This window comes from Mauremys mutica, chromosome 8 (assembly GCF_020497125.1).
Source record: "Mauremys mutica isolate MM-2020 ecotype Southern chromosome 8, ASM2049712v1, whole genome shotgun sequence".
NCBI classification, from domain to species: Eukaryota; Metazoa; Chordata; order Testudines; family Geoemydidae; genus Mauremys; species Mauremys mutica.
Genome location: NC_059079.1, coordinates 61,011,191 through 61,026,773, shown reverse-complemented (window position 1 = coordinate 61,026,773; position 15,583 = coordinate 61,011,191). Strand labels below are relative to the sequence as shown.

The following is a 15,583-nucleotide window of genomic DNA, read 5'->3' as shown; positions in this document are numbered from 1 at the left end:
TAGCTTTTTAGTGACTCAGTCTTTTTTCTACTAAAATACTAATGGTAATCCAAAGAGATGCTTTCTTTGGACAGCTCTATAGCTCAGAAACTATCATACAAAAGCAATAGTTTATGATGTGGGAACTATTAGTGATGCTTGTTTTGTTGTTTCAATGCCTATCTGTCTAGCTTACACTTAGGTACTCATATGGCTTCCATTATCGTAGTATCTGAGTGTGAACTCAGTATGAACATGTAAGACATAAGACCCCCTGTCGCCAGGCTCTGAGCACATGACAAATACTTAGAGTAAAGAACAGCAGTAGCAAACCAACAACTGTTTTGCACAAAACTTCCTAATACCTAATTTATTCCAGTGCTTAACCACCCTGATAGGAAGTTTTTTGTAATGTCCAATCTAAACCTCCCTTGCTACAATTTAAGCCCATTGCTTCTTGTCATATCCTCAGAGGTTAAGAAAAACAATTTTTCTTCCTCCTCCTTGTAACAACCTTTTACATACTTGAAAACTGTTATCATGTCCCCTCTTCTGTCTTCTCTTTTCCAGACTAAACAAACCCAATTTTTTCAGTCTTCCCTCATAGGTCATGTTTTCTAGACCTTTAATCATTTTTGTTGCTCTTCTCTGGACTCTCTCCAATTTGTCCACATCCTTCCTGAAATGTGGCGCCCAGAACTGGACACAATATTCCAGTTGAGGCCTAATTAGTGCAGAGTAAAGCAGAAGAATTACTTCTCATGTCTTGCTTACAACACTCCTGCTAATACATCCCAGAATGATGTTTGCTTTTTTTGCAACAGCATTACACTGTAGACTCATATTTAGCTTATGGTCCATTATGACCCCAGATCCCTTTCCGCAGTACTCCTTCCTAGACAGTCATTTCCCATTTTGTATATGTGCAACTGATTGTTCCTTCCTAAATGGAGTACTTTGCTTTTGTCCTTATTGAATTTCATCCTATTTACTTCAGACCATTTCTCCAGTTTGTCCTAAACTAAAATTTCCCTCCTCAACTATCACAGAACCCTAATCTCTCCCAGATAGAAATCCACAACCTCATCTTAGAATCTCCTGAACTTCATCCATCCACAGATTCCTTCCCATATATATGTTTGTTTTGATTTATATACTAGTTCCATAAAAGAAGTACCCATCCTTTGTTTTAGGGGCTCCTTGACACATTTTCAAATACAATTGTATATTAAAGCTACATCAGAGAGATGGCTTTGAACCATGCTCTAAAGGTCAACAAATGTGATTTTGAAATAGGGTGACCAGATGTCCTGATTTTATAGGGACAGTCCTGATTTTTGGGTCTTTTTCTTGTATAGGCTCCTATTACCCCCACCCTGATTTTTCACACTTGCTTTCTGGTCACCCTATTTTGAAAACAAGTTGAAGAGCCCTCACAGAGAATGCCCTGCCAGCAGCTACTTCTCTAGCAGGGAAGCTCCTCATTATAGAAACATAGAATGCCAGGGTTGGAAGAGACCTCAGGAGGTCATCTAGTCCACCCTCCTGCTCAAAGCAGGACCAATCCCCTGACAGATTTTTGCCCCAGATCCTGAAATAGCCCCTTCAAGGATTGAACTCACAACCCTGAGGTTAAGCAGGCCAATGCTCAAACCACTGAGCTATCCCTCCCCCCATCTTTGCTGAGCTCAACTGTGGCATTGTCGTATAGGCAGAGAGACAGTCTCTTGGAAAAGAAAGCCCTTGGCCAGTTAGGGATTCATAGGTCAGAACCAATACCTTAAAGTCCACTAAGAAGCTAATGAGCAGCATATGGAGATTCAGAGTACTAGTGCTGTGTGCTGACTGCAAGACAAGCTGCTTAACTTGCATGCTTTGTTCCTGGTTGTACCAGCCTCAGTTTCTGAGTTGATTTAAAGAGTGGTCCTTTGAAGAGTGCATTGTAATAGTCTAATGTTGCATGAATGGCAGTAAGGTCTGCATCAGAGAGAGAGAGGGCTGGAACTTCCTGACAAGAAACAGATGGAAATAAGATGTCCTGCTTACTTGTGCTGTAAAACTGCAGCAGCTGGGAGTGTAACAAGACCGCCAAATTGCAAATTTGAATGACAAGCAGCAGACCCATTCTCAGTCTGAAGGGTTAAGGTAATCATTGCCATATCTTCTGGTTGTTTCTTCCAGCCTAATATCAGCTCAGTCCAGGTTGAGCCTCAGCCCACTCACTCTCGTTCGTGTGCCAATTGCGGAAGGTTCTGCTTAATAACGACCTAGTTAATAACAGCTTTCTGTTAATAGAACCATTCTGCCTGGAACTGATACCGTACAATGGGCTACAACGTTAATTGGTCTGGATACTGGCAACAGGCATGCTGGCTATTGACAACTTTTTTGTGGGGGCTGCAGCCAGGGATAGAAGTGCTGGGACATGTGGAGCCCATGCCCCAGGCAGATGCCCAGATGCCAGGGCTTTGCATAGGGATCAGGACACTGAGGGCCCAGGGGCCTGCACAGTTACCTCTCCCTGCGTTCTCCAGGTTGTGTCGTGCCCTGGCACCAGGGCCTGGACTCCACAAATCCCAGCACCCCTGCTCCCCTGGAAAGCCCCAGCTGCAGGCAGGATTGTGAGGCTGCAGCCAAGAAAGAAAGAGTTGACGTATGCCAAGCCCAGGCCCCCTGTGCCAAGGCAGAACACAGCCTGGAAAGTGCAGGGAGAGGTACCTTGTAGCCCCAGCCCTTCCTTCCCTGGCTGCAGCCTTACAAATCTGCCTTTTGCTTACTGACAACTGCTGGTTAATGGCAACTTTTGGCTGTCTAATAAGCTGCATATACTGTACTCAGTCCACAGAGGGAAACATTCCACTGTACCCTCTGGTTCGAATATCATTGGCTTATTAGAAAAACACACACCCCTCCAAAAAAAGAGATTATTTTCCCAAGGAAAAAACTGGGAGGGGGCGCGCATTGAAAAACAAAATAAAAAACCCTTAAAGGTGTTGTAAAATGAAATGCAAAAGACACACTATGTCAGTCACACATTTTAAGGCCAAAAGGGACCATTATGATATTCAGTGCTGACCTTCCACACAACTCAGGCCATAGATTGCACCCCTTGCATCAAACCTATAACAACTTAGTTGAGTTAGTGTTAGAGTATGTCTCTTTGTAGCAAGACCATCAATCTTGATTTAAAGATTTCAAGGAATGAGGAATACACCATCTCCCTTGGGAAGCTGTTCCAGTGATTAATTATCCTCACTGCTAAAAATCGCACCTTATTTCCAATCTGAAATTATCTTGCTTCAGCTCCCAGCAATTGGATCTCATTATTTCTTTGCCTGCTAGAGTAAAGAGACAACTTTGTATTCACTTCACAAGCATATTCATTCTTCATACATGAAAAGAAACAAGCCTTATCCAAAATGAAAAGTCTGCATTTCTGTAAGTAAAACAAAAGAACGCAATAGGTGAGGCCCCCATCTATTAAAATTAGCTTGAGGTCTGTTGATCAGAGTGCAGGTCTTTCAAAAATTGACAAATGCTGAATGGAACTGTTCTGCCTCCTGTTGATTCCACCCACTAGCCCTGCCTCTCTCACCAGTCATTCCACTCTCTGTGCTTCTAGATAGTTCTGTAAGTTCTTCTTCGAGTGATTGTTCACGTCCATTACACATTAGGTGTGCACACGCTGTGTGCACGGACGTTGGAAACTTTTTCCCTCAGCGGCTCCCGTCGAGCCGGCAGGGGGGCCCCGCCAGAGTGGCACCCTGCTCTGGTGCATATATACCCCTGCCGGCCCGACCCTCCCTCAGTTCCTTCTTACCACCATCTGTGGCTTGTTGGAACAACTCCTATCTCTCGACTGAGAGTGTCCCTTAGCATTGTTAGCAGTTATCAGTGTTGGTTGTTAGTAGTTACGGTTTCTTAGTAGATAGTTAAGCTTCCTTTGTTCTAGGTGTGGATAAATTCCGGCACCGGCCCTGGGCGGCGGGGAAGGCCACACGCCCAAGGCTTCAAGGCTTGTGCCACGTGCCGCAATCCTATGCCGATTAGTGATCCCCACGACTCGTGTCTCCGTTGCCTGAGGGAATCGCATCAGACAGAACTCTACAAAATCTGTAAGGCTTTCAAGCCAAGAACTAAAAAAGAAAGAGACTTTCGACTGAAGCAGCTGCTCACGGAGGCTGCGTTACAGCCCTCAGCTTTGGACCATCCCACGGCTCCGGCGGCCTCGGTGTGGAGTGCCCCGACATTGGTTCGTGACCCGGCACTGGTGGGACAACCTAAGCCTAGGGCACTGAGACAACACGACCAGCCCTGGCACCGGTTGACTTCACCGACCCGGTCAAAGGGCCTACCCAAGGCCCGAGGGCGCTCCCCACATAAGAGAGCAGCGCCCATGAAGGCCTCAAGTGCGCAAAAGGGCCTTCACTTTGGAACCCCCAGAACAGACCCCCTGTACCGGTGGCTCCCGCACCGAAAGGTCCGTCAAGCCCCGGGGTAAGCACCTCGAGTGAGAGGAAGGGCTGGAGGAGCTCCCAGAACAACCCTCCACGCCGGACACATTTGAGGCAGTCGGTCATGGTCGAGCTCCGCCTCAGTAGACTCCTGGCTGCCATTGACTCAGTGGGCCTCGAAGGTGTCTGGTCCCAGTTCACGCTTTGCACCGGCCTCGCCACCCTAGCGTTCCCCGGTTCCTTCTCCAAGCGGACACTGGGACATTTCAAGGCCGGGCTCGACCGCTGGCCATCGTTCCTGGTCTCCAGAGTACCGGAACTGATCCCGGTCCTGGTCGGCAGGCGCCACTCCCGATCCCAGTCCCGGTCAATACGATATCGCTCCCTAGTCCCTGACCGGCACTGTTCCTCGGCACTACCGTGGCCCCCGAGGTCACCGTCCATGGACTCCAAGGTGGACTTGGGCCGCTCTGGCTATGCCCGCAGAGGAAGCCTTTTAAACCCCAGCCGCCACAACAAAGACAGTACCATCCTCGCCCCAGGCAGGAACCTTACTGCAGAAGGGGCAGAGATAATAGGCATAGGTGGAACAACATGCCTAGCCAAGGCCAGGGCCAGGGCCAGGGCAAGCCACAACCCGGCAACAAGCAGGGATTTTGAAGGTGCGCTCGAGGACAGCACACCAAACCTCTCACCAGATCCTCCCCTCTGTTTCATGGACCTTTTGTCCCATTTCTACCGTGCATGGTCCAATATGACATCGGACCATTGGGTCCTGCGCATGGTGAAGATGGGATACACGCTTCAGTTCTCCTCACCCCCTCCCTCCCACCCCCCATCCCCATCCCTCTTCAGGGACCCCTCTCATGAGCAACTCCTGATGCAGGAGGTTCAGGCCCTTCTCAGGGCAGGGGCGGTGGAGGAGGTCCCTCCAGACCTAAGAGGGAAAGGGTTCTAATCCAGATACTTCCTTATCCCCAAGGCAAAGGGGTGTCTTCGACCCATTCTGGACCTACGCGGACTCAACAAATTCCTAGTCAAGGTCTGCTTCCGCATGGTCTCCCTTGGTTCTATTATCCCTTCCCTGGATCCGGGGGATTGGTACACTGCCCTCGATATGAAAGATGCGTACTTTCACGTCACCATTCACCTCGCTCACCGGCGGTTCCTGCAGTTCCCCATAAGCCAGCACCATTACCAGTTTACGGTCCTACCCTTCGGCCTGGTGACGGCCCCACAGGTGTTCACGGAATGCATGTCCGTGTTGGCAGCATTTCTTCGAAAAAGGAAAAGTGTGTATCACGTGACATTGGCACTAGACTTGTTCCACAAGCTAGGTCTTCTAGTCAATGTGCCCAAGTCCTCACTGATACCTACACAAAGACTGGACTTCATAGGGGCAGTCCTGGACTTGGTACAGGCACGAGCAAGCCTACCGGTTCCCAGGTTCCTAGCCATTCAGCGAACCGTAATCTCTGTGCAATGGTTCCCCACAACTACTGGTGCGAACCTAAGCTCATACAGCCTCTTCAGGCCTCCGTCCCATCTATACTAGAATACCTTCTGCACCTCAAAAATCAGGGTCTTGCCTCCTCCTCAATCAGAGTACATCTGGCCGCCATATCGGCGTTCCACCCTGGGGAGTCTGGGCATTCCGTGTTTTCCAACCCCACAGTAGTCTGATTTCTCAAGAGGCTGGAGAGGGTGTTTCCCTACTTGCGCCCACCGGTTCCCCCATGGAACCTTAACCTGGTCTTAACTAAGCTCATGGGACCACTTTTTGAACCCCTAGCCTCTTGCTTTCTCGTGCACCTCTCATGGAAGGTGGCATTTTTGGTGGCCATTATGTCAGCTAGGAGGGTGTCAGAGCTGAGGGCCTTCACTTTGGAACCACCATGTACAGTTTTTTATAAGGACAAGGTGCAGCTGAGGCCACACCCTAAATTCCTCCCTAAAGTGGTCTCACAGTTTCACATGGGTCAGATCATTTGTTTACCGGTATTCTTTCCCAAACCACACATGGATCCGAGTCACCGCAGCCTGCATACCCTAGATGTCCGTAAGGCCCTGGCGTTCTACCTGGAACAAACCAGGCCTTTCCGCAAGTCGACACAAGTTGTTGGTCGCCATTGCAGACAGAATGAAGGGCCTCCCTATCTCGGCGCAACGGATATAATCGTGGATCGTGGATTGCATCTGCTATGAGCTCACCAAAGTGCCAGCCCCGGCGATCACAGCTCACTCGACTAGGGCTCAAGCGTCCTTGACGGCTTTCCTGGCTCAGGTTCCGCTCCAGGAGATCTGTAAAGCAGCCACCTGGTCGTCGGTACACACATTCACAGCCCACTCCACAGTCCATCATTAGGCCAGAGAGGATGCGGCAGTTGGCAGGGCTATGCTTCAATCAATTATTCCTTGACTCATACCCTCCTCCTATGGTAAGCTTGTGAATCACCTAATGTGTAATGGACGTGAACAATCACTTGAAGAAGAAAAAACGGTTACCTACCTTTTCGTAACTGTTGTTCTTCGAGATGTGTTGGTCACGTCCATTACACTTCTCACCCTCCTTCCCCTCTGTCGGAGTCTCCAGCAAGAAGGAACTGAGGGAGGGTCGGGCCTGCAGGGGTATATATGCACTAGAGTGGGGCGCCGCTCTGGTGGGGCCCTGCTGCCGGCCCGACGGGAGCCACTAAGGGATAAAGTTTCCGATGTCCATGCATGCGGTGCGCGCACATCTAATGTGTAATGGACGTGAACAATACATCTCGAAGAACAAGTTACGAAAAGGTAGATAACCGTTTTTTCCTTCATGTTTCCCAGTAGGCATAACAAGAACCTTCATAGTCATATTGTTTCCTTTTTAATGTTTTGAGAGTAAAGTTTTCATTTTGAAAACTTTGATTATGATCATGGGCTCCTCACCTTGCAAACAAAGGTCTAACAAGACTGAAAAATCATACTGGAAATTAGGCATACATTTTTAAAAATGAGGGGAATTAACCCTTGGAGCAATTTATTAAGGGTCATGGTGGATTCTTCATCATGGGCAATTTTTAAACCAAGATAGGATGTTTTACTAAAACATCTTCTCTTGTTCAAACTGGAATTATTTTGGGGAAGTCCTATGGCCTGTGGTATACAGGAGGGCAGAGCAGAAGATCACAGTGGTCCCTTCTAGCTTTGTCATCCATGAATCTAATCACAGATTGAAACTTGATTCTAATGTTTTAGTATCTTCGAACTCTCTACATATGTTATGTTCATGTAAATATTTAAAAAATGCAAAAACAAAATTGGAAAAATAATCCCACTATGTTGTTGTTTTTGTTTTCCTGAGTGGAATCCCCCAGCTTTTTCCCAACCCAGTTAACACATCCCTTTCTTGCTAGCCCCCACAGTGGACCTACCCACACATTGTATAGACATGATAAAGTAGAACCTTGGGTAACAACACATGAGACCTTCCGTGCACTGAACAATTACGCAAGAGCATTCATTGGAATCCTGTTACAAGGTAGCCTTATATGTTCCTTCTTGGGCCTTAAGCAAGTCAGGACCACCTCATGATGAACAGTGCTGAAGTCCGCTTATAAATCTATTAATGTGGACTACTGATCTTTAGTCCTTTAGAACCAGTACTTCCAGTGCAATCTGAATTCCATAACTGATCTAAAGCCAGATTGGCAAGGATCAAAGATCTGAGGATTCTAGAATATCAGAGCTTTCTCCATAAATTTAACCAAAATGGAAGATTATAGTTGGTCATATTGTCTGTTACAAGTAAAGATTTCTTGTGCAAAGGTCATACACAATTTCTCTTAAGAGTGCTAGGACAATCTCTACCAATCATGGACCTACTATTTCCTTACCAGCCTTCAACAGCCAGGTGCAGGGAGTGGATCAAAGTACTCCCTGTACATCCCAAGCCTCAATGGGGATCACTAACCTTAACTAAGTCAGAGATGATCTAGCCTCCACTCCTTCAAAATTCTGTTCTCCAGACAGTCCAGTCCAAACATGAAAGATTTGCTGTGCAAAATAAGGTATTTCCTTGCAGCAGGATGTACTCAAATCAACTGCCAGGAGAACTGCTTGGATTAAATAGGCTATACACTGCTAAAGCAAATCTGTAGGTGCTGTGGGTAAGATGATGAATTTCTTTTTTGCCTCCTGCACAGCCATACATAAGAGTTTAAGGAATCTTGGTTTAACCAAGTCAGCCGTCATTAGCCCATAGTTTCTTCCATTGCTGCTCCAGCCATTCTCCCATGCACTTCGTCTGTACCAGTAAACCAAGATGACCTATGAGGATGGAGTTATTTTTGCTAACACCTTTCCCGTAAAGTTCTTTGTCAGTCCAAGAAAATGTTTTAATGGAGTTCAGTATAGATGGTGCATTAGCCTGAATTGTATCAACTTCAATTTAGTATTTTTCACTGCTGTTGCAGAGTTTATCCAGACATGTCTTAATAAGTCAAATCTTCTTCACATTTAGACTACTTATAGTCTATACACAATCAGAGCATTCTGATTGTGATTTCAATGTTGTGACCCTGTATTGTGGAATTTCACTTTTTATCAAATAATGTTTTGGCCAGTAGCTCTGCTAAAGGGGGTTATCCTGGATATAGGAAGTCCAGGGACAAATGCTTTTTACAAGCTAATATGTATTTGCAGAAATGTGTGCAATTTTCAAGGATCATATCTCTTTGTCATTTTAGATATTTTCAAAATCTACCATCTTTCTATAAATTAGAAATATGTTGAATTCCATTATCTTTCTGCTTAGGCAGGGATATTATTTTAGTTTTCAGTCTAGTGTGTGAATTGTTCCAAAGATACGCTCTGTTGTACAGTCCATTTTCTAACTGAATGATTTAAAGGCAGAGCCTCATAAAAGGCAAGCTTTCTCAAGCTCACTCCCAATGAGATGAAGCAGAACATGGTACAATATATCTAGCCATATGGCAGAGGTACCTGGCCTGTTCCATGCATGGGAGAAATGCAAGACAATTGAAGATGTGACATCACAGCATTTCCCCTGACAAATTTTCAGTTCTTTTTTTTCCCCATCATATTTTATACATTGTAGAAATTCTGTTCCATCAGTGCAAATCTTCTCCACATTCAGAAATGCCTCCTGAAGTCATACTACCTGAAACTGTAGTTAGTGCTATACAGACAGACATAGGCCGTGTCATTCCAGCTTCTTAGAATCTGGGTGCTGTGCTCTCTCGATCCTGTCCATCAGTACGCCCTGGCATCTCTCACTGTTCCATGCAGTAATCTAGGAGGGACTGGAGTGTCTTGTCCTACCCACATGTATGTGGAAAGTATTGAATAGGTTTGTGTTTTTTGAAAGCAGATATGAATACAGTGTATATATTGGTTGGCAGTCTGTTGATTTCCTCTAAGCATCAAATGGTAAGAGGATGCAGTTCATGTATCTGTGAGTTCGGGATTCAACAGCAGAAACTGTCTGACTAACATTGATTTAAGGTAGACTGGGAGGGGGAGCTCATCGATTCAACAGCTCACTATTGGCTTCTTATTACAGCATTCTCCCCCGAGACACACTCTGCATGCTCATTCACCTACCTCCTTCTCTCCCCTCCCCCTCCTTTCCTACCCCTTCATTACTGATTCACAGCAAGAGGCAGCAGCGGCAGCAGCAGCCAGGATTGTCACGAATCAGGGATTGCAATGAGCTCATCCTTTTCTCTTTGCAGCTTCATAACTGCCCTGGTTTTATTGCTCTTATTGCTGCTCCTGTCTGCGCACACACACATTCATAGATGCACTGGGCCCTGCTAGCTATCCTTTGCCTTTCTCCCATCAGAGCTTTCCTGCTCTCATTCTCTGCCATTTTCCTGCTTTCCAGATATATTTAGATGCATCTGTTCTTTGGTTTGTTTTTTGTAATCTACTTTGGACTCCTGCTAAGCCATCACAGTGGATCATATTCTTCTTTGATTCATAGCAAGATGCCTTGCTCTTTCTAAGACATTAGCTGACAGTCCTTGCTGTAGGCAGAAGTGTGAACCTATTTGGGAGACCTGAGGCTAGCTCCTATAATATTGTAGTTTTTCAGATTGTGGCTAAGAGACAGCGCTTCTCACTCTGGATACTTACTGCTTATTGCTCATGGAAGAAGGGGTACCTTGCACCACCCCAGCTGCCAAGCTCACACCACCCGTCAAAAAGTCACAGGACATGCATGACGAGAGGAGCAAGCTGGTGAATGAGTATGCATGTCGTGTGCTGGAACTTCTGGGGATGGGGCATCGCCTGTTTGTGCCTCGGCTGCTTGCGGTGAGATCACATTTTCTTGAAATTAATTCATAGCTTATCTGCCATCCTCCTTTCCCCTCCCTCTGCCTCCAAGGATCCTCTGCAGCTGTTAGATACATGAGGATTCCCCCATTTTCCCTCTGCTTTACACAGCCCACCTAAGAAGCACTGAATCCTGCTCACTGCTGTTTTAGCCAAGGAAAACTGGATGGATACTCCCTTCTGATCCATCAGTGCCACTCCTTAACTGGTTTGAGGGGTCATAGGGCTGCATTAATGTTTTTGTTCTCAATTTCATTGTGATTGCTAGTGTAGTATGTCTTACTCATTCCCAAATACTAATGCAGAATGCATTGGTGCTTAGCATTTGGAATTCCTAACTCCTGATGCCAATTAATTTCAGACATGCAGGCAATTTCATCCATAATTTGAAGCAGTGATGCTGTATATTTGCTTACTTCTAACGTTTCTGTGCTTGACTGTGAAAATCCAGCTGGCAAGGTGTAAAATGTCTAAATTATCTCTGAGAAGGAAATGGTTAAAGATGCTCTTATCTGCTGGAGCACCTGAACTGTGTGTCTGTGAAATGGCCTGAAGCTAGTGTGGCTTGTTATGATACAGAGACGTCTGACCTGCTTATCATTTGTACAGCAGCACAAGAACAAAGCCAAACACACAAAATAGTTAAGGTAAAAGACAAAATCACTAGCCCGTTCTGCCCAGTTCTCTTCCATGGCTCTGTAACTAAACCAGGCTACAGTTCTGTAGTATAATTGGTCTAAAGCAGTTCTGTTGTCTAATATCCAGTATTTCATAGCTGAACATAAATATTCCAACTAATCTGGTTATTGTGTGTTGGAGAGAGTTCTTTAGCCGGACCCAGGCAGTTTTATAATGGGAAATTGATTTTCTAGAGGGATAGGGGGGTTTCTTTATTGCCATACTCTCAACTAATCCTGTACTATTCCTAGAGTGACCTAAGCTAGGTTTTTTACAAGTACTTTAGAAACCTATTCTTGATCTCCATTTTCTGCAGTAGACCCAGATAAGTGACAATCTTTCTTAGAGGATGTGTAAGGCATAAGAAGTTCACCAGAATACTCTTTTCCTTCTGCATTGTGAGACATTCAATCAAAAACCAAGTAGTTTCAATTACTTGAAATGAAAAGTGATGACAAATTTGAATAACATCATTTGGTGTGGGTATGGATTTAGTGCTCATCATAGAGAGAGGCTAATAACAGGTTTGAATCAATCAAACTATAAACATTATCCAAGCTTCCCCCCGTACCACTCCTAATGTGCCCAAATCCTGAGCTGTATGCAGAATGTATTCCATTAAGGAGTTATGTGAAAAATATGCTCTATAGCAGTTACATCAGCCTATAAAATTCTCACCTGAGTCAAGTACACTTGTTGAAAGGCAACTGAAATAGCATTAATTTTGTTTGGGTTTTTCCCTTCATTATCATCATGATTAGACTGTGTGTGTCTAGTCCATGAATGTGTGTTTGGGCCTATACATTTTCATGATTATTTTGCAAGTCTTAACTTACAGTGCCTTTTAGAAGTCCGTGAGTACACATAGCTGAACTGGAGAGATTTGGCAAGAGCCATCATGGATCTTCAGTCACAGAGTTATTAGTAGTGCACTTGTGGATGTCAATACATTGTATATAAGACTTAGGCCAGGTCTACACGAAAACTTTTGCTGGTGCTGTTGGTTAGCACTGTGATTCTTTTTTTTTAAACAACATTTTTATACTGGGAAAAAGTGCTTTTGCCAGTATAGCTTGTTTTGTTCCAGGAAACAGTGTAAGCTCTACTGGCAAATGCACTCTTTTGCCGGTTTAAACTGCATGTACACTAGAAGAATATACAGGCAGATCATTTTCTAACATAGACAAGGCCTTGGTTCTCAGAAAGTTTACTCACTACAGTGGTAGAAAGTACAGTAGTTCAGCTTTATCTTATTGGCTAATGATGCTGGATCCATGACTAATACTTACAGGGCAGTATTATGGGGAACATATAGCATTGCATACTTTCTCCTATCTATGGAAAAGGAATGGATTCAAAACTTTAAAAAAAATAGCAGATAATCCTTAATTTTAGATTACCAGATTTAGAATATGAAAGAGGTTAAATAAGAGACATACAGTCTGACCTATTTGTCTTAGAAGAGTACATTTTATAGTGTGTGAGATCAATAATAATAGTAATACCTAGCTCCTATCTACACACTTTTCATCCATAGCGCTTAAAGCACCTTGCAAAAAGAGGTAAATATCATTATCCCCATTCTACAGATGGGGAAACTGTATAGGGTAAGAGTATTTGGCATAGGAAACAGATATAATGGTAGGGAATTTAGTAAGGAATTAGAGAGAACAGGGTCTGACTCTCCCCTGCCTTGCACTCTGGGTAGACATTGATCTCTGGTCAAAGAGGGTGTAAAATGCTACCATTTTGACGTGGTAGTGTTTTATCCTCTGTACAAGTAGGTGTAAATGATTATACAAGATGCAAGACAGTGGAGGATCAAGTCCATATGCCTCATCACTTCTTAGGTGAGAATTAGAGTCAGAGTTGATGTTGACATTACTGAAGCAGGCTGGAAATTTCTGCAAAGCACAACAGAGTAATTGAATTAAAAGAAAAACAAGTCAGTTACATTTTCCACTGTGCATGTTGTTAACTATTTTGGGGAGCTTCATTGTGACATTGTGTACTTGCCAAAAAAGGTAATCAAGGTGGGTATGTTATACTGCCCATAATTTCAAAACAGTGTGCATTCTCTTCTCCTGCTTCATGCTTAGGGTTTTCCAAAACTGCACTTTTGCAGTGGAAAGTGCTTTTTCTGAGTTTCAGCAAAATTCCTTGAAGGGCATTTACACATCTACAAAAACACACTTTATCCATTTAAAAAAACCTAAAATGTTTTACTCACCCTTTTAAAGACATGGCTATGATAAAACAGGCTGAAGTTTGAAACTTCAACTTGATATGGCCATGGACATCTTTGAGATCTACTATTTTTGTTTGGTTTGAAAGAAAAATCAGTTTAACAAACACAACGATTTGAAAGCTGTTTATTGAGTACTAGAAAGTGTCCTTAAGTCCCCACATGCACAAAAACACAACATGGATATGCAGGTAATTAAGCTGGACTTGATGGTTCACCAAGCTTACAAACTTTTTTTGTAAAATGAGCTGTTTGTCAGCTCTACGAGCTGATTAACTCCAGACCAAGGAGTTTACAGATCTTTGTATGCTGAATGGCTCCAGAATTCTTCCTTGATCCATCATTAAGGATCACAAAAAGTCAAAAAATGGAAGGCTTACGGTGTCAACACCAGTATAATTTGTATTACACATTGTGATGGGTGTTCACCCCACACTTACCCTGAAAGGGTTAATACAGATTGAGAAGGGGGCTAATTAACCCAAAAGGCCACAGCTGAGGGGAATCAGGTGGCTAAGTAGTCCCCTGACTTGAGGGAGTGGCACCGGCTGGGCAGTGAGCAGGAAGAGTGCCTGAGCTGTTGCCACTTCCTGGGTAGCTGGTAGGGAAACCCCTGGCCTGGGGCCCTCTAATCAACAGTCAAGGTCTGCCCTCCTGTTCCTGTTTTCTCCTGTGCCTTTCTTACCTTGCTGGCTCTCCCACCTGTCTGGGTGTGCCAGCCCAAACTCCCTCCGCCCCGGGAGTATCTGTAGGCTACTCTCTCTAGCCCCAAACACACCTTCCAGAAGGCGATTGTAGAATGCTCTTCTGCATCCTCTTCCTGTTCTCAGCTCCTAGACCAGGGGTCAGCAACCTTTCAGAAGTGGTGTGCCGAGTCTTCATTTATTCACTCTAATTTAAGGTCGTGCGTATTTAGAAGGTCTCTTTCTATAAGTCTACAATATATAACTAAACTATTGTTGTATGTAAAATAAATAAGGTTTCAAAATGTTAAAGAAGCTTCATTTAAAATTAAATTAAAATGCAGAGCCTCCTGGACCGGTGGCCAGGACCCAGGCAGTGTGAGTGCCACTGAAAATCAGCTTGTGTGCCGCCTTCAGCACCCGTGCCATAGGTTGCCTACCCCTGTCCTAGACTTTTATACAGACAGGCTCTTCCTGTTCCTGCCCAGCTGAGCCTCATTTAATCAATCCCTTGATCCTGGTCCAGGTGCAATCTGGGCAGTTAATTGGCCCACCTTAACTCTTTCCAGTTTTGTGTGGGGTGGACACCCCATCACACACACACACACACTATTTTCTATTGCTTTTTTCTTTCCTGTTCTAATGAGTAGCTAAATATTTCTGTTGGTTGAACAATTTAGAGCATAAGACATACACAAATGCAGTCAGTGAACATTATTCTTAGAATCTTTACTTTGGTATTTTTTGACTTCATGTGATTTTTCACTGCGAAACTTTAACATTTCAATTAACAGGGTCATTTAAAAAAAATTAAAAATGCACAGTGAAGTAGAAAAGTCCAAATATTAAGGCTTCAGCTAAACACTGTGTATCTGCTCGAAAACTTCATAACTTGTACTTTTCAATGGTTATAGACTCAATCCAGCAAACTCTTACTCGTATGAATAGTTCTTATTTACATGAGTAGTGAATAATAGTAAATGAATAGCTTGGGAGAACAACAAAATAATAGATGTACATTATACAAAACACAATTTGGTTCTCCTAGCAAGTTCCTTGCATCAAAGTTTGGTTCAATGTTTTGAGTGTTTTTTATAATGAACCATTACTTTGGGAGTGTGGTGCTTTTGGAGTTCCAAGGGCTTGATGTTCTAACTGCCTAGGAGAATTGCATTCAGAATGGTCCCGGCAATGTCCTGAACCCCCCA

At 44.3% G+C, this 15,583-nt stretch overlaps 1 protein-coding gene across 4 annotated transcripts in view; it reads left to right on the top strand.

Moving 5' to 3' along the window:
* The window catches only part of RABGAP1L (RAB GTPase activating protein 1 like), a 541,073-nt gene that overhangs the window by 406,234 nt on the left and 119,256 nt on the right, over window positions 1-15,583 (top strand). Inside the window, exon 1 of one of the 4 annotated variants that reach the window (XM_045026101.1) lies at window positions 10,384-10,748. The exons of the other annotated variants lie outside the window; for them this stretch is intronic. Within the exon in view, the coding sequence (XP_044882036.1) occupies window positions 10,581-10,748 (168 nt within the window). The 5' untranslated portion in view covers window positions 10,384-10,580. Of the gene's footprint in view, window positions 1-10,383; window positions 10,749-15,583 lie in introns of those variants that run through there. 4 annotated transcript variants of the gene reach the window in all.